This window comes from Leptinotarsa decemlineata, unplaced genomic scaffold (genome assembly GCF_025532065.1).
Source record: "Leptinotarsa decemlineata unplaced genomic scaffold, Ldec_3_MD MMD2_tig00001973_RagTag_RagTag, whole genome shotgun sequence".
Taxonomy (NCBI): domain Eukaryota; kingdom Metazoa; phylum Arthropoda; class Insecta; order Coleoptera; family Chrysomelidae; genus Leptinotarsa; species Leptinotarsa decemlineata.
The window spans coordinates 2,878,725-2,903,387 of NW_027412572.1; the positions used below are offsets into that span (position 1 = coordinate 2,878,725).

At 33.0% G+C, this 24,663-nt stretch overlaps 1 protein-coding gene across 3 annotated transcripts in view; it reads right to left on the reverse strand.

Annotated features, from left to right (window-relative positions):
• The window catches only part of LOC111516592 (SH2/SH3 adapter protein dreadlocks), a 68,987-nt gene that overhangs the window by 25,376 nt on the left and 18,948 nt on the right, over positions 1–24,663 (reverse strand). For 2 of the 3 annotated variants that reach the window (XM_074176689.1, XM_074176687.1), the window contains 3 exons: positions 9,692–9,912; positions 5,863–6,073; positions 5,060–5,285 (listed from right to left, as the gene is read on the reverse strand). In XM_074176689.1, coding sequence (XP_074032790.1) covers positions 5,060–5,285; positions 5,863–6,073; positions 9,692–9,912 — 658 coding nt within the window. Of the gene's footprint in view, positions 1–5,059; positions 5,286–5,862; positions 6,074–9,691; positions 9,913–21,385; positions 21,530–24,663 lie in introns of those variants that run through there. The other variant, XM_074176688.1, reaches the window with a different exon arrangement.

A 24,663-nucleotide genomic window follows, 5' to 3' on the forward strand; every position in this document is an offset into this window, starting at 1 on the left:
GATGTTCACGCCCATGACACCAGGTCAAAGAACAATCTGATAAAACCACAATTGAGGTTGCAAAAGACGCAAAAAGTGGACACTTACCTTTTCAATGCCCTACCCATCCATTTTCGCAACTTATCGTTTAAAATATTTAAGTACAAATTGAAAAACATACTGACTGAGCATTGTCTTTATAGTATTGACGATTTTACTAAAATAGCAACTGATAAACGTATTTTCTTGTAACTTGAAATTGTTATATTTAATTGTAGTTTGTATTATTGTGTGTAGTTTGTATTTTATTAACTGACTGGTCCATAAAATGTAAATTTTCTTAGCGACTCAAAATAAATATTATTATTATTATTATTATTATTTAATGTTTTCGTATGACTTGGTATAACAAATCTCAAAAATCTCTGATAGATAATTTATTGGTGTTTTATACATTCATCAGTATTTACATAAGTCAAGAATAGAATAGAATTTATTCGTCATTAAAAACATTACACACATAATATATAATAATCCAGTCATTTAAGCTTAAATTAGGTAAGAATCTCGGAATTCGAGATACCCAGCTGTAAGTCTGTAAATACTTGTATATTGACACCCTAAAAGTTGTCTCAAAACCTACATATGGTAGGGTGTAAGCAACTATTAAATTTCAAGGTCAAAGGTCACAAAAATTGGTTTTTTGCGCTTTTTTTGGAAATATCTCATTTCCTATGGGTTTTTTGCTATTTGTATTTATTATCAATATTGTAGAATACAAAATTCTTTACAAATTTTCTTTAAAAAAATTTTGTATACGGTGAACCGTTTTCGAGATAGAGGGCGGAGAGCGCGCGGTCACAGCATCACTTCAGGTCAACCGGTGCCTCCGGTCGAAAACGCGCCATATATAGTTGATGAACTATCGATAAATCAATGATTATAAATATTTGTCAATTTTTATTAACTATTATATTATATTTTATCATTTTTTTTCCAAACTTATCCACTTTTTATTCAGTATTAATTTATTTAACAACACTCACCTGCCCATGTAATTGCAGAATTGTTAATGAAAATATAGGAATTATATTTGAATTTTAACCTAATTAATATTTATAACTTCTTACATGATGAAAAAAAAACAAATAAATTATGAATTAAACTTTTTATTAAAAAATATCATTGAATACATTTATTTTTATTGAAAGTAAAGAAATGGAATAAAGGGTACAAAAACTACAATTTATAATTTTAATCATCTTCTTCCTTTTCATCGTCGTCTTCTGGCTGCTGGTAAATTTCAAACTGGTCTTCATTATCGTCTTCAACGACATTTGTCTCAAGTTCTTCCATGATTTCGGGGTCAAAGGTTCCATCTTTGTTAATGTCGCTCTGATATGGTAGAGCATTGAGACAAGCTTGCCCATTACATTGGCCACAAGCTAAAGAGCATTGCAAGCCCGCTTTCCTGCATCCGCATCGCGAACCACAACCACTCTTGCAGTTGCAGAAAATTGTATTTAGCAAATCTTCTGGAGCAGGTGGTAAAATTGTCATGATAGGCTCCAGAAAATCGTTTCGCATTGCCCAACCCCATACCTGGGGTTCCAAATCATGTCCTAACCAAGTTTGAACTTGATAATATACACGGTTGAAATGTTGATGAGCAGCTGCACTTGTTGGTGGAATATTTGAAAGCTGCACAGGTTTATTAAGTTTTGTAGACTTGACGTAATGCATGTAACGAAGATGATCGAGACTTTTCACAGATTTCGGAGCATTATAGACTGCCAATAAGGTTTGAGTTCCACTCTCTAATAATCTCTGGGCCGAACAATTTTCTTCCTCAAATGCTGCAGCTAGTTCATCCAAATTTGTCAGTTTCTCAAAAACTTTTAAAAATGATTTTTTCCCTTTATAAAAAGCGCAGAAGTTGTGTCACAGCCACTTAATGCGTGCAGAAATAAAATATGTTTTTTAGAATGAGGATAATTATCATATTTAGTTGATGAACTATCGATAAATCAATGATTTAATGAAATAAAGTTTAAACGCTCCGAAAAAGTAATGCCGCTTTCCAGTGTTAACAAATCTGTAAAAATAAATGATTGTAAAGTTGCATTATTACTCTTCCAAAGAATTACTGTCAGCAAACAATTTGAAGAATATCTTCAATATGAACTGAGTCCGTATCCAACAGCTCTATTTGATAATGATGGCATGAGAAAAACAACAAAATCGTCATTGTATGACAACATGAGCCCAATTGATTTTGTTCTCAATGAAAATAATGTGACGTTCATTATTGATGGCGGATTTCTTCTTCATCATGTTGTATGGAGCAGAGAAGATACTTTTTCTATTATTTTTGATAAATACATGAATTATTTACAAAGACATTACAGTTCCAAAATAATTGTTGTATTTGACGGATATTCAGACTACAGTAAGAACGTAAAAGCTATGGAGCAGCAGAGAAGACCTGCTGCACTTTCAAAAACGTATGAAGTTTGTTTCGATGAAACAATGGTTGTACCAGTTACTCAAGAAAAATTCTTATCAAATCGAAATAACAAAGATAAGTTCATTAATATGTTAATTGAAAAATTACAAGCTGCAAATATTACTACTAAACAAGCCAGAGATGATGCGGATGTTCTTATTGTTGAAACTGCAATTGAAGAATCAAAGTCTAAAAAAACTGCAGTTATAATAAGACAAGATATTGATTTACTTGTCATTTTAATTGGGCGTACAGTGTCTTACGAACAAGAAATTTTTTTAAAAAAAGTTGGGAAAGGTAATGTAAAAACGGAGATATACTCGACTAAAAGTTTTGATAATTATCCTCATTCTAAAAAACATATTTTATTTCTGCACGCATTAAGTGGCTGTGACACAACTTCTGCGCTTTTTAAAAAGGGAAAAAAATCATTTTTAAAAGTTTTTGAGAAACTGACAAATTTGGATGAACTAGCTGCAGCATTTGAGGAAGAAAATTGTTCGGCCCAGAGATTATTAGAGAGTGGAACTCAAACCTTATTGGCAGTCTATAATGCTCCGAAATCTGTGAAAAGTCTCGATCATCTTCGTTATATGTATTACGTCAAGTCTACAAAAATTAATAAACCTGTGCAGCTTTCAAATATTCCACCAACAAGTGCAGCTGCTCATCAACATTTCAACCGTGTATATTATCAAGTTCAAACTTGGTTAGGACATGATTTGGAACCCCAGGTATGGGGTTGGGCAATGCGAAACGATTTTCTGGAGCCTATCATGACAATTTTACCACCTGCTCCAGAAGATTTGCTAAATACAATTTTCTGCAACTGCAAGAGTGGTTGTGGTTCGCGATGCGGATGCAGGAAAGCGAGCTTGCAATGCTCTTTAGCTTGTGGCCAATGTAATGGGCAAGCTTGTCTCAATGCTCAACCATATCAGAGCGACATTAACAAAGATGGAACCTTTGACCCCGAAATCATGGAAGAACTTGAGACAAATGTCGTTGAAGACGATAATGAAGACCAGTTTGAAATTTACCAGCAGCCAGAAGACGACGATGAAGAGGAAGAAAATGATTAAAATTATAAATTGTAGTTTTTGTACCCTTTATTCCATTTCTTTACTTTCAATAAAAATAAATGTTTTCAATGATATTTTTTAATAAAAAGATTATTTCATAATTTATTTGTTTTTTTTTTCATCATGTAAGAAGTTATAAATATTAATTAGGTTAGATTCAAATATAATTCCTATATTTTCATTAACAATTCTGCAATTACATGGGCAGGTAAGTGTTGTTAAATAAATTAATACTGAATAAAAAGTGGATAAGTTAGGAAAAAAATGATAAAATATAATATAATAGTTAATAAAAATTGACAAATATTTATAATCATCGATTTATCGATAGTTCATCAACTATATATGGCGCGTTTTCGACCGGAGGCACCGGTTGACCTGAAGTGATGCTGTGACCGCGTGCTCTCCGCCCTCTATCTCGAAAACGGTTCACCGTATAAAAAATTTTTTTAAAGAAAATTTGTAGAGAATTTTGTATTCTACAATATTGATAATAAATACAAATAGCAAAAAACCCATAGGAAATGAGATATTTCCAAAAAAAGCGCAAAAAACCGATTTTTGTGACCTTTGATCTTGAAATTTAATAGTTGCTTACACCCTACCATATGTAGGTTTTGAGACAACTTTTAGGGTGTCAATATACAAGTATTTACAGACTTACAGCTGGGTATCTCGAATTCCAAGGTGAACTTACTATAATGACTGGAGTAGTAACACAGTAATTTCTTTTCAAAAGTCTATTATTTTCCAGTATTTTTCATCTTTTTCCAGAAGTAATCTTTTTAGGAATTCATTCTCTGCCTTCAAATCAGTCTTGTTAGCTTCTGAATTTTGGGACTTACGGCATATAATTCTTGAATCACAAACTCGTATGCACTTTAGCTTGTTTTTTATAGCACAGGATATGTGAAAGATGTCACCACATTCTATACACACTAGATTTTTTGTAGTTTTTGATTGAATACATACATATTAATAAAATTAGCATATGTCAGGCATGAATTAATATTTACATAAGCAATACATGCTTACAATTAAAAGAACAAGGTTTTTTATTTAAAAAAAATTTATATCTCATACAAGGTGTTTCAAATTCGATCCTCACCATTGGGATCTCCGAAACTATGATAAATACGAAGATGGTTAAATTGGAACAAAGTTGCGCATTTACCTGAGTAACAATGAACCGTTGAGAAAGTTCTGAAATTCCGAGAATATCCGGAGATACCCGGAAAAAATAGAAATTTCGGAAAGTGGTTTTTATTTTTTCTGGCTATATTTTTCGAAGGATTCGAAAATTAATTGCACTTCCACATTGCCACTTTTTCCCTGCTACATACAATCTGCGATTGAAAAACCTTTTTTTTTTTTTTATAAACTACACCTCACGATTTATTTAAAAAAATATAATCACAACATGTTTCGCTAACACAGTAGCTTTATCGACTGGTTTGATCACTTTCAAATCACTTAATTATCTAGTACTCACCATTCCGGATCACTGGCAGGCCTGTCGAGTATTTCCAACCGATCACCTTTCTCAAAAGACAGCTCCTGTTCATTAGAAGATGAGAAGGAGTACAGTGCGACGACTATATCTAAAACGTTCTCTGCCATAGCATAAGTATGCAACGTGTCATCTATATCGCCCTCCTCTTGTGTATAGTTTGAAGGAAACCAACCTGATATATTGCTGCTTTGCCCTCTCCACCAACCTTTTGAAATTATCACATATTATTGTTTTTCGATGACATAATGAAATAAATCAGATGTGCAGATAGAAATATTGAGAATAATTTGGGGCATGTGAATCATGCCACAAAGAAAATAACGCCGGCCGCCACTGGTAGCCATAAACCAAACGTGACGTAGCTAAGAACGCGGGAATGCCCAATGTTCCCTGCCTCTCGAGAAGCAGCAAGAACTTCGGCGAAAATTCTACGGCGTTCGATTACGATATTTAAACGCTGACGACGGGCATATCGAGACAGTCAAGTGGAAGATACAGTGCGATACGCGAAGTGATCAAGTAAGGCGATAGACATTTACACAGTCAAGTGGACGTTACAGTGCGGTACGCGAAGCGATCTACTACCTTGAAGGGGACAAAATAGAAAAAAGCAGTTGTCTTCCGAAAATTTCCGGTGTAGGGACGTTGGGAGAAGCGAATGTTTTTAATCTGAATTTGAAATATTCATTTCCTCAATACCAAAGATGAAAGCTAAGAGCATTTCACGAAATAAACATTGCACAAATTTCAATAAACGATCAGTCATATTGCTGAAAACTTACCATCGTTGCTTTTTTCCAAAATGAGAATTCTCGATCCTTTTATAAGTGACAACTCATCCGGTTGTTGAGCCTGATAGTTATATTTCACGATGGCTATGCCGATGGCTTCCGAAGGGTCAGCTGGCATTCGCCTCGCCATATTTGGAGATTCTACTGTACGTGAAGGAGAGTTATTAGATGGAAGGGTTTTCGATCCGGAACCTTTCTTCACCTGGAACGAAACAGTCACATGTTAAACTAGGGTAGGTAAAACTTGAGGATAAACTTAAAAAATCGGACAATAAGATTGTTCAGATCTTGGGTAATAAAGCATATTTTGATTTGATTTGGATTTTGGGTTAGCGGCGTCAACCAACTTCTTTTGGCTTGAATGGCTGAACACCAACGACATGTGGTTTCAACACAGCTCATGCTACATATTCAAATCTGGCATCAAGAAACTTGCCAGAAATTATAGGCCAATAACTATCACAAACAATTTCGCTAAAGTTTTTGAAAAATGCTTGAAAAAAGACTTGTTCATTGCCTAGACAAGAATAATATCTTAAATGAATGCCAGTTTGTATTCAGAGAACATATGTCAACAGAAAATGTTGTCTTTCAATACGCTTGTTTCTTGCTATGAAAAATGATACTGGTTTGCTTATAGACTGATCTAGTTAGGGGTATATTATAATAATAATAATAATTTTATTGCAATACGATCTACAAGTGGACACAGCAAAAGTCAAACTTTCAAGAAGTTAATTCTCATTTACCCTGAAATTACCAATTTTAAAATTAACAGATATTAACAGATATTGATTATTAATTACAGTTGAAAATTATATAAATTAAAGAGTTTTCCAAAAATATTCATGATAAACAATATTTACATAACTATTTTTATTAATGATTTTCGTAACAAATTTCAAATTAGCCAGCAGTTAAACGAATATAGTAAAACCAATAATGATTGAGAGTAAAGCGCGTTGTCATATCTAAATTTTACGTTACCAGTTTATAGCAGAATCAAAATATAGTAAGCAGTAGAGTTGTAGGTTGTGACAAATTATAGATAATACACAATACTAGTACGACTAAAAGGTATTATTTATGACAAAAATCAGTAATGAGCTTGTAATGAGTAATACTTATACATTTCCTGATCAGTTAAAATTCATTATTTTCTGTATAGTGTTAGATATTTATTACAACTAGTGGCAACGCTGTACGCAACGATATTTCTGTCTTTGTCACTTTACCGTAACTTCCATCTCATCGTTGCAGTCCTCACTAATGTACTTGCAGCCATGAGCGTATCATTGGTTTGTGAATTATACAGCGTGAATTGTACGTTTTACAGTTAAGTTAGTCAGCAATCGACGTGTTGTGATAACAATTGGTGAAAATAATAGTGCTAATAAGTGTTTGAGCGTTACATAATTATATTTCTACACCGTTCTCAAACTACTCAAAAAATGGGAGACATGGTCGGGCCTTTCACGTCGAAAAAGGTAAAACGGTCGGTCAGTAAGAGAAAAACAAATTGTACTGCGAGTATTTCACTGTCTTGAAAGAGATCATCAGCCACCAAAAGATGACTTTGTGCATATGTGCTGTAATTGTATGTGTGTACCTACCTCCGAATAACCAACCGGGCATTTCTACATCATTAGGTTCCACAATTACAAAAGATAAATTAGTTGATATGTGCTCTGATTATACCGGTGTACCAAAATCATCGATTTACAAAATACTAAGAGAAGCAGAAATTCATGGGGACGTACAAACGCCAAAAACTAGTAGCGGACGAAAAAAAATCACAGTTGATGAAGAAGCCAAAACCAGTATAAGCAGAACTATTCACAGTTTCTTTTTCAGAAATGAGCTGCCCACACTACAAACAGTTCTGGAGGCACTTAGCGATCATGAATTGGTCCCAAAAATGGGTAAAGAAACTTTTAGGAAACTTGTACACGAAATGAAATTTACTTACGGAAAAGTTGACAGGAAAAGCATTCTCATTGAACGTCAAGAAATAATAGCATGGAGAAGAAACTATCTAAGAAAAATTGACGAATTTCGGAAGCTCAAAAAAAAATTGTACTTCATGGACGAGACATGGGTTAACCAAGGATATACGGTCAAAAAAGTATGGCAGGATGGTAATATAACAAGTGCACGACAAGCCTTTATTGAAGGTTTGTCAGTTGGGTTAAAACAGCCATCTGGAAAAGGTAGTCGTCCGATAGTTACGCATATAGGAAGCGACAGTGGTTTTTTACCAAATGGTGAATTAATATTTAAATCTAAGAAAACAGGCGACTATCATGAAGAGATGAATGCGGAGGTGTTTGAAAAATGGTTTGAAGGCATCATTCAACTTGTGGAACCTGGGTCTGTCATCGTCATGGACAATGCCCCATACCATAGTCGACATTTAGAACCATTACCGAAACAATCATGGAAAAAAGCAGCAATTCAAGAATGGTTAATTAATAAGAACATCCAATATAACAAAGATAGTTTAAAGGCAGAACTACTTCAGCTAACAAAATTACACACAGACAAATTTAAAAAATTCGCAGTGGATGAAATGGCGTCAAGTCGTGGAATTACAGTTTTAAGGTTACCACCATACCACTGCGAATTAAACCCAATAGAATTAATCTGGGCGCAAGTAAAAGGATGTGTGGCACGAGAAAACAAAACATTTAAATTAGTGGACGTGCAATATCACCTACAAGAAGCTATTCGAACTGTTTCTGCAGAAGACTGGAAGAAATGCATGCAGCATGTTTTAAAAGAGGAGCAAAAAATGTGGGACGTAGACAACCGTATTGAACACAATATTGAACCAATCATAATTCACTTTGATGATAGCGGTAGCAACAGTGACGAATCTGAGGTTGAAGATTAGACGAAAATTTGTACATTTACATTATATTCTATTATATTGTTAATTCATTTGGTACCTACTATAATTACCACGATTATTACTCCGTTTTCATAAGGCCCACCTAATGACTACAACGATTAGGTAAATTACGATATTGCAAAGTTTTAATGAAATAAATAAAAAATGTGTATGAATATTTTAACTAATTGTACTAAGAATTTTTCTTTCATTCTTAACCCTCTCAAAAATTAATAAGCACGCCCCCGACTTGCTGTCAACTGGGCTTACTTCTACTCTCAATCATTATTGGTTTTAGTATAGAACTTATTTCCAAACAAGATTTTTCTTGTACATTTTATTCCATGTGGAGAATTTTTCGTTAATTGAAACGTTAACGGGTTCATATACACTTCCATAACTAAATTGATAATTATAGGCTCAAAGATGAAACAAAATGCAATTTTGTTTAAATTTAAAATTTCTATCAAGTGAACTATAATAAACCAAAAATCATGAAACAAGCCTATCGGTTCATAGTTTATGGAATAATTTCAATATTGGCAAAAAGTGGCTGTCTTTTTAGATTGGGCGAAAGCCTTTGACACTGTTAATCATCATATCTTACTGAGGCGTTTAGAAATCATTGGAGTAAGAGGAATCGCCTTTTGAAAAATAACTTATCTGACAGAAATCAGATTGTTAAAATCAACAATATTTATAGTGATCCACTACCTACAACCATGGGCGTCCCTCAGGGGACAGTACTAGGCCCAATTTTATTCTTAATATGCATTAATGACATTTACAAACTTGAAAACATCCAAGGCAGCATTATATCTTATGGAGACGATACAGCTCTGTCATTGCTAGGATATACGTGGGACAACGTCTTTAAGAGAGTTGAAAGGTGACTCACATCTCCAACATGATAAAAATCAATCTACGAACCTTCTTCTTGATGCTATCGAAAAGGGACGGTTTTTCCTTTTTCACGTAGTTGCTGGGTACGTATCCAGCTTGTCCACGTGAATTCTGTACTTTCCACCAATGTTTAGTGTCGTCTAGTAGAACATACCGTTCATTCTTTTTCAGATCCAGCTCCTGTGGTCCCAAGTGATCGTAATCGTATTTTGCCACAACATAACAGACATCGTCTTGACCACTTTTGCCTGAAAAATAAAAGTTTCGTAATTAGAAAAATACTAGAAAATACAAATAGGATCCTTAGATTGATTGAATCATATCAAAATATAAAATCGAACGAAAATATGTCTGAAAACTATAGAGTAGAGTGGAGTACTTTACTTCTTTGATTAACGACTTGTTTATTTTGTGGAAATTCATGTTCACTGAGGATACACTACAAAAACACACTTTTGTCTATTTTCCACGATATTTCTTTATTGTTGACTAGGTTCGGCTATTACACCATTTTCAAAACCAACTGATTACATTTAAATCTGAGTAATTTATACCTAAGTTGCCTATCCTATCATAAATAGGTACCAAATTATTTATGATAGGATAAGCGCCAATTTTCTTCTCCTGAGGATGCTATCTTTGTTATCGAAACGCGCGTCGAGTGCAAAAATATCAGTTTGGTGTTAGGGCAATTGATCTCGAAAAAAGTTATGATAGGATAGGCAACTTAGGTATAAATTACTCAGATTTATTTATTTATTTATTTCAACGGACAAGCCAATTTTTGCAAATATCTTTTTATAAATTGTACATGTGCTTACAAACTAAAAGTACATCAGATGTTTTTAATCGATTTTTTGAAGGATAATAATGATGAATTAAACAATTCCAGGTTAAGATGGTAATGATTTGCTGATTTCAATATCCTACATATTGTTTCATTCTGACCATAATTGGTTCTACAAAAAGGAATTTTAAAAATATCACTATTTCTGGTTCTTCTATCATTCACAGAGAGAGTAGTACAAAGCTCAACTATTTCTGGAGAATCAATATAGCCGTTTAATACTTTGTGGACAAACACAAGATCTGTTTCAAGTTTCCTATGAGTTAAGGTGTTCATGTTCAATATGTTCAATATCTGTGAGTAGTTATACTCTCCTCTATTTAATCCTAACTGAAAAGCAACATATCTCAAGAATTTGTTTTGACACCCCTCTAACAACTCAACATCAACATTATAATAGGGTGACCATACAATGGAGTTATACTCAAGAATGGATCTCACTTGTGAACAATAAATCAGTTTTAAAGATTCGACACTTAGGTCTCTAGCAGAACGAAGTGTAAAACCTAACATCTTACGGGCTCGAGATGAGGCTTCCATTATTTGGTACTTAAATGACATTTTTGAGTCAAAAACGACACCTAAATCTTTTATTTTATCCGTTACTGCTAAATCATTCCCATTAATTTTATACGAGTAATCATATACATTATTGATCCTTGAGAAAGTAATTTTTTGACACTTATCTGGATTCAAATTCAAAAGGTTGACGTCACACCAGCTAGAAAACTGTACCAAATCACATTGAAGTGCCTGAGCATCTGATATATTTTGTATTTATTTGAACACCTTTAAATCATCTGCAAATATTAGAAATGAGCTGGAGGTAAAAACAGTGGAGACATCATTGATAAATAAATTGAACAGTAATGGGCCTATGTGGGATCCCTGAGGAACACCTGATGGCACATTTATCGGTTCAGATATAGAGTTGCCATATTCAACGTATTGAACTCTATTGTAAAGGTAGCTTTCAATCCAATTTGAAACATCTCCCTCTAAACCCAAGGCATTCAACTTAGCAATCAGTAGGTTATGGTTGACTCTATCAAAGGCTTTAGAAAAATCTGTGTATATAGAGTCCACTTGTAGCCTATTTTCAAGATTATTTATGATGTAGTTTTCATAAAGTAATAAGTTCGTAGAAGTTGATTTCCCTTTGGTAAAACCATGTTGTTGATTGATTATGATGTTTCTGAAATCGAATGAAAGTTTTCTAGTGATTAGACAGTCCAGCATTTTGGGCAACTCTGACTGATTGCATATGCCTCTATAGTTTTTAACATTGTTACGAAGTCCACTTTTATGAACTGGTTTGATATAGCTGTAAATGTAATCAGTTAGTTTTGAAAATGGTGTAATAGCCGAAACTAGTCAACAATAAAGAAATATCATGGAAAATAGACAAAAGTGTGTTTTAGAGTACTTTATTTGACCATTTTACATACTATAGTACATTTATGGCTAGTCACGAATGCAGAAGTCCTAGTTTGGAGTTACAACAATAAAATCATCTATTAAAAAAATATACATAATAAATATAATGAATCGAAGAGGTTTTGTATTAAAGTGTATAATATTTTAAAATTCTTGCAAAGCGCTTTCGACTTTCGTCATCATCAGTGCTCACCTGAATGTAAGTAAATAACTTACATCCAAAAATCAAATTTACACTTGAAATAGAACAAGACAATAAATTAAACTTTTTAGATCTTACTATAACAAAAACTAACAACAAACTAGATTTTTCCATTTACAGAAAACCAACTCAGACTGATCATGTCATTCCTTTCAATTCATTTCATCCCATGTAACATAAAATGGCTTCCTTCAATTGTTATGTTAACAAATTGTTGAACATTCCTTTATCTCCCTCCAATTTCAATTTAGAATAAATACTTTAAAACAGATTGCTGTCAACAATGGTTATCAACCATCCATTATTCACAAATTAATTAGTAAATTTAAACTCAGATCAGATAGAAGATTGGCCTTTAACTCCACCACCTTAGTTAATTCACCTTCTGTGAGATATTTTTCCTTACTTTTTTTTGATCAAAATATGTGTACCTACTGTTATTTCCAAATTTATAGAAAATACCATACCTGGTACAAAAATTTCCTTTAAATCTCAAAACAACTTAAGTAACTTTTTAGTAAATTCTAAAGACAAATTCAACAAATTAAACAGAAGTGGAGTCTACAAGCTTAACTGTTCTGATTGTTCGGCATCTTACATTAGTAGAACCTGTAGACCTCTTTTCACTCGTATTAATGAACATATAAAAAAAACTGATAAATCTGCTTTTGGCCACCACATAAAATTTCACAATCACAACTTTAGTCCCAATAGAAATTCCAAAATATTACATAAAATAGATAATAAAAATTTCCTTAGACTTGACTTGTTTGAAGAGTTGGAGATTTCTAAAGAACTTTCCAACAATGATCATTGTTTGAATACTCAAGTAAACTTAAACAGAGATTTCCTTCCCCTTCATAAGATGATTATGAATTATTAATTAATCACAGTTTATTAATATAATTTATTCAATTTTTTTCTTCTACATATTCAATCAAACCCATAATGGATCACTCCTCAAGTTGGTACCATTATTTTAACATGACACTTGACACATTCTGTCTCAAGTTGTCCTTCTTCATAAGATACTTTGACTGAACCACATGGCCTCAATCCAAAAAGGTATTTTCTTAGCTATAAGCCTATTTTGTTTTATATAATTCAAATATTACAATGTACAATTCACTTATCTTGATACTTCCTGTTGCCTGACAAGTAAGTAATCTCAAACAATTCTTCCAAATTTCTTTACCTTAAAAAAAATTTTTACAACTTCAATTTCACTAAATTTCCTTTTCAACTAGATCACTTACTTTCAGGTGAGCACTGATGATGACGAAAGTCGAAAGTGCTTTGCAAGAATTTTAAAATATTATACACTTTAATACAAAACCTCTTCGATTCATTAATTCAAATAAGTGTATTCAGCTTTTCCAAATCCTTTTATAATAAATATAGTTTTAAAAAACTAAAAAACACGCTTTTAAAGAACATCGAACTAAAAAGTTAAAAATATTTTTTTTAAATAAACATGAAACAAAGATCGAAAAATACTAGTATTTTTTAGTTTTTTTAAACTATATTTATTTTCAACTTCTTAGTTCGATGTTCTTTAAAAGCGTGTTTCTTAGTTTTTTTTAACTATATTTATTCAAATTAATCTTTTGATATGTGATATATATCAAGCACCTTAATTCTAATTTTTCGATTTTTTGAAATATTTAAGTAACTGAATTTTTCAGGTGTACAATTTACGATAAAGTTTTCATTGTTGAAATCCATATTCTGGTTTGCTTTCAAATAATCGAATTAGATTTTAAAATGTATCTTCCGTTTCGTTCAAAACTTTTTTTTGTACTGAATCACGGGTAATTGTAAATATTTAAATATTTCATCTGCAGTACAAAATTTCGCTAACACTTGAAATTCTTAAAATATGTTTTTTATTTTGATTTTCTTTTGAACAACATATCAAGGAGGTTCCGTATAGCGCCATCTGCTCGCGAATAGCTCAAGCGAAGTTGATTCTTACTATTATTTTCTATCCATTCACTTTTATATTTTTATGCTTTATAGTTTTTATATTCTCATACTTACATTCATGTGTTGCATGAGAATATTCACTATTATTATTATTTATTACAATATGCAGCATATATATTATCACTTTCTAACTACTTTTTCACTCCAAAATGCTGAAATCACCAAATGTTCAAATATTACTTTCAATTTCTATAACTTATGTTCTTTAAAATAATAACACTTTGACAATAATATTTTATCTTCGACAATATCTTTTAAGTTGTGTATCTTATATTTCTTAGAATAGTAACACTTTGTCAATGAGATTTCATCTTCAACAATAAAGTACAATTTGATTGCAATAATTGATAGTTACGTACAGCGCCATCTGTTCGCAAATAGATCAAGCAATAATTGATAGTTACGTACGCGAATAGATCAAGAAATATCAATTAGGTTACGAACAGCGCCATCTGCCCGCGAATAGATCAGGCAATAATACCGATAATTCTGCCAATACAGATCCCGATCTTGAGAGTTACACACAAACATGCATACAAACAATCATACATACATACTTACAAGTGAAGCTAATATAAAGCGTGTGAAAATAAAGATTGTAGATCAAATAAAACCATAGTTACAAAATCAATAAACCAAGAATGAGGTCTTTCATAAGTTAAAGACCCTGCCTTGTCAATATATTCCTCAATGTTATAAAAACAGTGTTGTAGAAGAAACTTTTTTAATAGCAGATTTTAATTTTGCGAGGCTTAATACCTTCAGAGATAAGTGAAGATGATTATGCAAATGTAAGTTTTGTGAATTCCTCTTACTAATTGTTAATTTATGTCTGGGCAGTTTCATTAAACTTGCGGATCTCGTTCCATATGCATGAATATCACAATGTCTGTCAAATTTATTAACGTTTTCAAGAATCTCTAGTAAAACTTTATAGATATACAGGGTGTAACTGAATAAGTGTAAAACATTTAGGGAGGTGATTCCTCATCGAAAAAAAGATAGGATCTTTCATATAAAAAAACTTCATTGGAGCATCCCTTGTTAAGATACAACCCCTTAAAAGGGGTACATAAAATTTGTATTTTTTTTACAAGCACTAAAAGTTTCAATATTGAAATTAACCTGACGTTTTGTACTACCAAAAAGACACTTAGCCAGGAATTTATTTGGTTTACCCCATGGTTGTAAGGGGTGGGAAACGCAACCCCTAAAATTTATTTCCAATGTAACTTTTTGTGTTATTATTTGTTTACCACTTAAAAATTTATTTCCGATAGCCTGTTTCATTCTAAACAAAAAATGTCTCTTAGTTTTTTTGCCCAAAATAAACCAGTTCGCAGCAAAAAATTATTTTACAAACAACTACAGAGATACATCGTCATACATGCGAACTGGATTTATCGTTATTTTGTAGTTAGTACCTGCATTAAACGATTAAAGGATAATACACAAAACTAATTTATTAATAACAAAACACGCAACATGTAGAAATCATAGTAAATGTTCAATATGTCTACCTTCAGACATTACGCATGCGTCTAGACGTCGACGCATTGAGCCACTTATTAGCTCAAATATTCCTGGAGTCTCTCTGATTACCCTGCACGCATCGATGATGCGGTTTCTTAAGTCCTCTACATCGCGAACAGAAGTACGATAAACCAAATGCTGTAAATGGCCCCAAATAGAGAAATCGAGAAGATTGAGATCCGGGGATCGAGCGGGCCAGTTCTGTGGTGCTCCTCGACCTTTCCACTGATTTGCATATGTTTCAGTTAAATGCTGACGTGCTACTTGACTAAAATTGGCGGGAGCCCCATCATGCATAAAAAACACATCTTCTATAGAAGTAATTATGGAATTACTAGGATGCTGTGTACGAAACTGTTATTTCCAACTTAAAGACGAATTCTTTACACAAGATGAGGGACTGCCAATGGCATCGCCACTTTCACCAGTCATAGCCAACATATTGTAATGAATCTGAAGCCGGCCCTGACCGTTATCTCAGACACCAAACATATGACTCACCGCGAAAGGAATGCGATAGACGAATCGCCACGAAAAGAATAGATGAGTACCGAAACTGCTAGAGGTATCTAGACCGTTCGTTACCAATATAAAAGGTCGGGTCCTCGCTCAGAGAGGGAGTCTGTATCTAGAAAGTGAATCGTGCGTTTAAAGAAAGAATTCTAACCGTGAAGATAAATTAAGCGTTAGTTGCTAAGTGTTGTATATAAATTAGTTGCGATAGTGAAATATTGTTAAAAATAAATTTGTTTAAGTCAGTCAATTCTTTAATTCTTTACAATACAGCGTGACTCACGGTCGATGGTAGGTAAGACGTTTCTGGAAAACGCAAAGCATGATTTTTATGAAAATTTCACCTCTCACATTTCCTTACCTGTTCTATCGATCTGAAATATTTTCAGCATTGCGGCGTTCCCACTTCTATCAAAAAGTCCAAGCAATTATATTTTTTTAAATGGGACACCCCGTATATTAATACATTTTTGGAATCGCTCTAGTATTTTAATACTTTTTTGTTAATAATGTCCTATACCTATCTCTAACTGTTTTCGAGATAAAAAATAAATTGTGCTAAATATGGTCCAAAACATAGCCTTAATTGAAATGAAGTACATCAGTACTCTCAATTCATGAAAAGTTGATATTTTGATGATAGTTTGGACAAACTCGAAATATTCAAATAACACCAAGAAATCGACTCAATATCATACAGGGCGTGCTAAAATTACTATTATTTCCATTGTGCATAAAAGTAGTTGAAAGTTCATTTTTCAAATCAAACCCCCTGTATATTACTCGATAAATTGAAAGATGGTGAAAAATGCTTCAAGATGATATACATGTCCCTATACCTAAATCGGCAAGTTTTCTTAATAAAGCCGTTTTTGTGGAAAAATAGTTATTCACGTTTTACCTACAAGTGTTGAAAGTGGCATTTTATTTTATGAGTGGGGATTATTGCAAAACGAGCGTCAGCAAGTGGAGCAAACTCACGAGCAAAATAAAATCACTTTTAACACATGTATCATACAAATTTTTTTGTATAACGTTACTGCTGATAATAAAAAAAATTATAGGGTCCATGGGATTTGAACACACGATCTTTGGATTACAAGGCATATGTTACAACTACATACGCCAACTCACGTTATTTTAAGGAGGATTATTGATTAGTCATGAAGGACTTTCTACAGTTGGACTGAATACTACTTCATCAGTAACTTCACAGGGATTTAATATTACCAATAGCATGAACTGCATGTGTGAACTTTTCTAAATGATTTTTGGTAGGTGTTCTGATTGAAGTGTTTCTATCAAAGAGATTTCCAATAACAGTTGTACAAAAAATAATTTTTAAAGAATTTGATTTCTAGGTAGCCGTGGAAATATCAAGCTTATGACAGTTTGGTGACTTTTATAAGTAATTGATAAATGGTTATTGACGGTGTTTCGAAAAATCGCCAAAAATGAATGCAAATATTGATTATTCAAACGAAGTTCTTATGAAATTATTTATTATACACGGACAGTATGATCAAATCATTGCTAGAACTTTAGAAAATTCAACCAAATATATCCTGAATTAACACCAATGAACGAGAGGAAGTTTGTAAGATTACAAAATAATTTCCTTAACTATGGCTCCATGTTAAAAGCGCCTTCAACATTACCAAAACCTCTTACTTCAAATGAGGACAATACTGTTAACGTTTTGGCATATTTTTATGCATATCCAGAAGCTTCCATTCGCAGTTCAGAAAAAGATTTAGGTGTATCACATGCTTCAGTACAACGAATTTTGAAAAATCACGGAATGCATCCGTATAAATTTACCAAAGTTCAAGCTCTAAAAGCAGAAGACTTCGAACGTAGAATGCATTTTTGTGAATCCCTTTTGATTCATACAAAGGAAGATCGGGAATTTTTGTCAAAAATAATTTGGAGCGACGAATCAAAATTTACGAGGGATGGTATTTTCAATAGAAGGAACAAACTTTTCTGAGCTGATCATAATCCTCATGTTACAAAAGAAATGGATTTTCATGAAAAATTTGACCTGAATGTTTTCTGTATTCTGAAGAATAATAAAATTAGCTTTTTCATTTATTGAGACACTGAATGCAGAGAGATATCTCCAAATATTAAGGACGACTGCAACCGATTTTCTTGAAAATTTGCCTTTAGAGGAATATAGGAATTTGTGGTTTCAACTGGACGGATCGCCAGCTCATTCCACCCAGGAAGTTTCCAGGAAACTTGACGAACTCTTCGACGATCGTTGGTTTAGGCGTTTAGGGCCGTGGGATTGGCCACCGAGATCACCCGATCTCACGCCACTTGACTTTTTTTATGAGGTGTTTCAAAAGAAAGGGTATACAGTACTCCAGTGCCTGCCAAAGAAGAATTGCGACGGCGAATAGTGCGGAGTATTGAAGATCTGGATTCCGAGGAAATTGAAAAAGCAACCACAAGTCGCGTACAAAAAACATTTTAAATTGTTTAGAATGTAATGGACAACATTTTCAGCATTTATTGTGAAAATGTGATATTTTGTTTACAATTTTGTTATTTTGAATCATCCTATTCTGTTATTGTCTGTACTTTCACATGTTTTAGCCCACAAAATCTTACTTTTTACCTATGAATGACTGATTTTTGGTACAGTTGTTCCCTGGAAACTTTGAGCCATAGTTAAGGAAATTATTTTGTAACCTTACAAACTTCCTCTCGTTCATTGGTGTTAATTCAGGATACATTTGGTTGAATTTTTTACACGTTCTGACAATGATTTGATCACTTTGTTCATGTGTATAATAAATAATTTCATAAGAACTTCGTTTGAATAATCTATATTTGCATTCATTTTGGAAGATGATTCGAAACACCGTCGATAACTCTTTGTAAATTACTTATAAAAGTAACCGAACTGCTATAAGCTTGATAATTCCACTGCTACCTAAATCCAAATTCTAAAAAAAAAAATGTTTCTAGAAGAAGCGACTTTATTGAAAAAACTTGATTTAGGTATAGGGACATGATATATCATCTTGAAGCATTTTTCACCATCTTTCAATTTACCGAGTAATATACAGGGGGTTTCATTTGAAAAAGTGAACTTTTGACTACTTTTATGCACAATGGAAATAATAGTAATTTTAGCACGCCCTGTATGGTATGGAGTCGATTTCTTGGTGTTATTTGAATATTTCGAGTTTGTCCAAACTATCATCAAAATATCAACTTTTCATGAATTGAAGAGTACTGATGTACTTAATTTCAATTAAGGCTATGGCTATGGACCATATTTAGCACAATTTATTTTTTATCTCGAAAACAGATAGAGATAGGTATATACGGGGTGTTCCATTTAAAAAAATAAAGTTGCTAGGATTTTTTGATGGAAGTGGCAACGCCGCAATGCTGAAAATATTTTAGATCGATAGAACAGGTAAGGAAATGTGAGAGGTGAAATTTTCAGAAAAATTATGCTTCTCGTTTTCCAGAAACGTCTAACCCACCATCGACCGTGAGTCACGCTGTATATATGGAGTGGTTTGAAACTCTGGCCATTGAAGAAGCCCACAAGAAACCTCGAGTCTGGTTGAGATATGTTGACGACACCTTCATAATATGGAACCATGGGAATACTGAACTAGACGCCTTCCTGAAACACATCAACAGCGTGAGACCTTCCATCACTTTCACAATGGAGCAGGAAATCCACAACGAATTGCCATTCTTAGACGTTTTTGGTGGAGAGGACCGACACTAAGTGGGAAACATCTGTATACCGAAAACCCACTCACATGGGACAATATCTGAATCAGGAATCCAACCACCATCAATCGACTAAAAGAGGAATCATCAATACTCTATTAGACCGTGCTTTCGGGCTCTGTAATACGGAGGAAGGTCTCGAGAAGGAACTAGACATCATCAAAAATATCTTCAACGGAATGGCTACTCCAAAGCGATGGTAGAAAATACTTTGGCTAAAAGACAGCAGGAGCCTCGCAAGGAAGAGAACCCGTCACAACCAGAGCTTGCTACATCAGAGGATTGTCGGAGAGGATAAGAAGAATTGGTTCCAAGTACAACATTAGAACCTGCTTTCAGATCCGGTAACACTATCCGTAGCAGCCTCACAAAAACCAGGCCACCAAACGCGGACTGCGATTCCAAGAATTGCATTTACCGGATACCCTGTGAGTGCGGAAAATCCTAAATATTGGTGAAACTAAGAGGCCATTGAATGTTCGCATTGCCGAGCACAAGAAACACACACAGCGAGGGGAAACCAGCAAATCAGGAATAGCAGACCATGTTTGGACCCATCAACACAACATCGAGTGGTCCCAAGCTGAGATCTTTCACAGAGAGGAACATTGGTTTAGGAGAAAATTCAAGGAAGCCGCATGTTGTCCAACAACGTATTCAGCCAAGCTAGCGTAGAGATACGCAAGCGAAAAATGGCCAACTCCCGGCAAACGGTCATCTCCCACGGAACCAGTGAAGCGGAAAATGGAAAGCGGGGAAAAGTGAAACTACTCGAACGACCCATAAATAGTCATCTCTCGGAGGAATCAGTCCAGTCATCACCCGAAGACGATTGTAGATACCAATAATCGAAACGTCGTGAACTAACGTGGCTTGGAATCTTAACTTTGTATTTTTATTTTCTTTTTTCATTTCTTTATTTTTATTTAATTTTTGTTCAATTGTTCTATTTTACTTGTATTTTATTTTACTATTATTTCATTTCAGGTTTATTTTGCTTAATATAATTTTTATTTTCAGCTATTCATTTTTAATTCTTCTTTTTTTAATTGTTTCAGGGATTTCAAATCATTTTATATATTAGACAATGGAAGTCCGAACTAGTGAAATTCATCATGAAACATTTTCAATCACCTTCAAACAAACATTCACTGAGGTATTACAGTTCAATTAAGACTCGCAAAAACTTTTGAAACGACAATATGAAGTATAATTCAGACGAAACAAAAATGGAATGGAATATAAATTAAAAAGTGCCCAAAATCGCTGCTGAGAAACTACATTTTTAATTCGATTAAGTATCCTTCATAAAAATTGCCGAGTTCAAATTTCTAATTATGTCTTGGAAAATGTGTAGAGCGCATATGGCGGTATGTGAATAACAATCAAACAGTGATAATGACGAAATTCTCGATCGAAATGTTGATAACTTACTTACCTTTAAAATTCATAGATAAACTGAAAAAGGAAGGTTCTTTAAGAATTATGTCATAGAGAGTCTTCAGCTTAAGCATAATTTGTATGCTGAGAATTGAAAACAAACTGCTGAATCAAATCAATGAAAAAGTTGAAAACATATCTGAAATACAAGCCATCATAAAAATCTGTAAAAATAAAGAAAAGAATTCAATGAAAAAACTCGTTTCTGTGGGAACTTTAACTGATCTGGAGAATAATAATGAACACAATGTTGCCAAATATGCATGTACGAAGTCTGTTAAAAAAATAAGGTGAATTTTCATTTTTCCCAAAAAATATTTATTAATACATAAATTTATATTTTCTCCCCTTCAAAGTGGTCTCTTTCAGATATAGATAGACATATACTTCATTGTCCAAGAAAATACAATCATATTGACAAAGCTTGTTAAAAAATCTGGCGTGGAAAGACACGCCAGATGAAGCCATTGTATGGCGAAACACGTGTTGCGTTTTTGTAAAACAATTTAGTGAAAATCTCACAATAAAGTGTTTTTGAAATACGTTAGTTATGGATTTTCATCAAGTATCGGCCGATTCCATCATATAAATTTTAATTTGTTATCCATGAAGATTCCCAGGAATTTTGGTTGGTTTTTATTCTCAAGAATTTGTCCATTCAAATATAAATTTTTAATATTACAGCTGAAGGTGAGTAGGGGTCAAATCTGGTGAATGCGGTGGCTGAGGCATGATTATGGTGTTGACATTTGATCGAGCTTGACATGCTTTTTTGGTCTTGGTTTTCCTGGGCTCTTCCATTGCAACGACTGGACTTTGGTTTCGATGTCATAGCCATAAAATAACCATGATTTGTCACCAGTTATGACCCTTTTAGCAAATCTGGATTGATGAGCGATGCTTATGCGACGGTTTTTTTGGTCAAAATTTATTAATTTACCAACATGCTTGAAACCATTGTTTAAACCAACTGGTTTTTCAAGGAAAAAACTGTTTTTTTATTGGGTTTTTCTCTGTATGTTGTTGATAGTGTTCTAATAATGAAAACTACAGCTCAATAAACTACAAATAAAAATCTGATATTTAAATTAATATATTTTAAATTATTCTAATAATTAAACGAATTGTAATTTTACACTAGTAACATTTAAATGTTATTTTGTTATTTTTTTAAGACATGTGCCGCAAATGAAGATAAATAAATTCTATTTTCGTATTTTTGAACTTTATTTTGAATATTATTACATTTGAAGATTTTTTTATGTTAAATGAATTTTTTGTGTGTGTGTGTAAATAATGAAAATAAAAGTTGCCTTAATCATTTTTTCATTGTTTATAACTATTATTTTATAAAATAATTTATTAATTTTTAAAGAATTTAGACTTATAATACTTTGTATCAAATAAACCTGGTTGAAATCAAATAAACCTAGTTTAAACAAAAAACCTGTTTTTTTTTTGGAAAAAAAACGTTGATTTTGCCAACCCTGCTCAATTCAATTTTTTACACAAAATTTGATACAAACCTATGATCCATTTTTTTCGATTATGCCTCTCACCAACAAACTAAACATGGTAAACAGCTGAAACTGTGAACATATATTCAAAGGGCATTTGAAACTGTAGATAGATGCAGACTGATTAGAAAGATTGAAAGCTTAGGTATTGATGCAATATCACTAAACTGGATCGTGAATTATCTGAGCAATAGACAGCAAAGGTTGAGAATTGAGGAAGTTTATTCTGATAAAATGCGAAATAATATAGGTGTACCCCAAGGGTCTACTTTGGGACCATTTGTATTCCTTATATATTTAACCTAACCTAACCTAACCTAACCTAACCATAGCAGAAGAATGTAGAATTCACTTATTTGCCGACGATACTCTACTGTACTTTAGTAGTGAAGATATACATGAGTGTGTTGATACTATAAACGCTAGTCTTGAAAGGGTGTATCGATATTGCTCTGCAAATCTGCTGAAGGTCAATGTAAATAAAGCAAAATGGATGTTATTAGGGAAACATAGAGATCATAATAATGAAAACCTACTTCTAGGATTGAATGACAATAATATAGAGAAGGTAAACAAATTCGTGTACTTGGGTGTAACTATTGACAGCAACCTGAAATTCAAGGAACATGCTAATCAAGTTATCAAAACAATAACTTACAAAATCAACTATTTAAGAAGATGTTCCCCATTCATGAACCAGTGGTCTAAATTATTAGTCTACAACTCCATAATCCTTCCACATTTGAATTATTGTTCTACCATTCTGTTCTTTCCCAATCAAAATGAAATAAACAGACTACAAAAGATGCAGAATCGTGCTATGCGAATAATCTTACAATGTTCGGGGATTCGCTTAATCTGACAAAAACAATATTGTTTTTAATTTTTTTTAATTCATTGAACTTAATTGAAAAGCTCAGGAAATAGCATACAAATAAATAAGTGTATGTTTTTTAAGTAGAATACTTGTATTTATAAGAAAATAATTTTTTTAAATGCTCAAAAAAAATCAATTTTTCATAATCAATTGAAAATTGAAGAAAAGAGAAATGGAACTTTCTAGTTTTTACGTTACTGCAGTTTCTTCCTGTAAGGACATTTTCTAACATATATATTGTATAAGTTTGAAAATGTCCTTATAGGACGAAACTGCAATAACGTTACTTATAAATAAAAGTGCAAAAAACATAGAAATTTTTATTTATCTTTTCTTCATTATGATTTCCTACCACGTAGTAACGGCTACTTCCATCAATTAGTTGATTAATTAATCATTATCCTCATCTTCATTACCAATGAGTCTCTGTGATCAGCTGTGATAGCGTCATGGCAACAGAATTCAGAGTGGGGTCGGAGTGAAAGAGTAATAGATAAAGAAAAAGTGAATAGAGAATAGAGGAAAAGAAACTCGGAGAGGGAAATATAGGTATCACACAGCTGCACGCAATAAACTTTATCGACAAATGATTGTTATTTCGGCTTGTTATTTTTCGTTATTCTTGAATTATTTTCTTCAAAATAAAAAAAATTTGCTACGCTCGAGAATGTCGAAATGACGTTAAAACTTTACAACTTTGCTGCCCTCCCATTTCTTTACGTCACTCTCAAATTGTCAGATTACTGGAATATAAACTTTTTAGCAGGTAATTAACTCATCCTACCTTAATCTGACGTATTTGAGAATTTCTGATGACCAATTTTTTTTTACTACTCTGATCCTCTATCCCTCACAGGCGGCCTTATATATGGGACTCATATT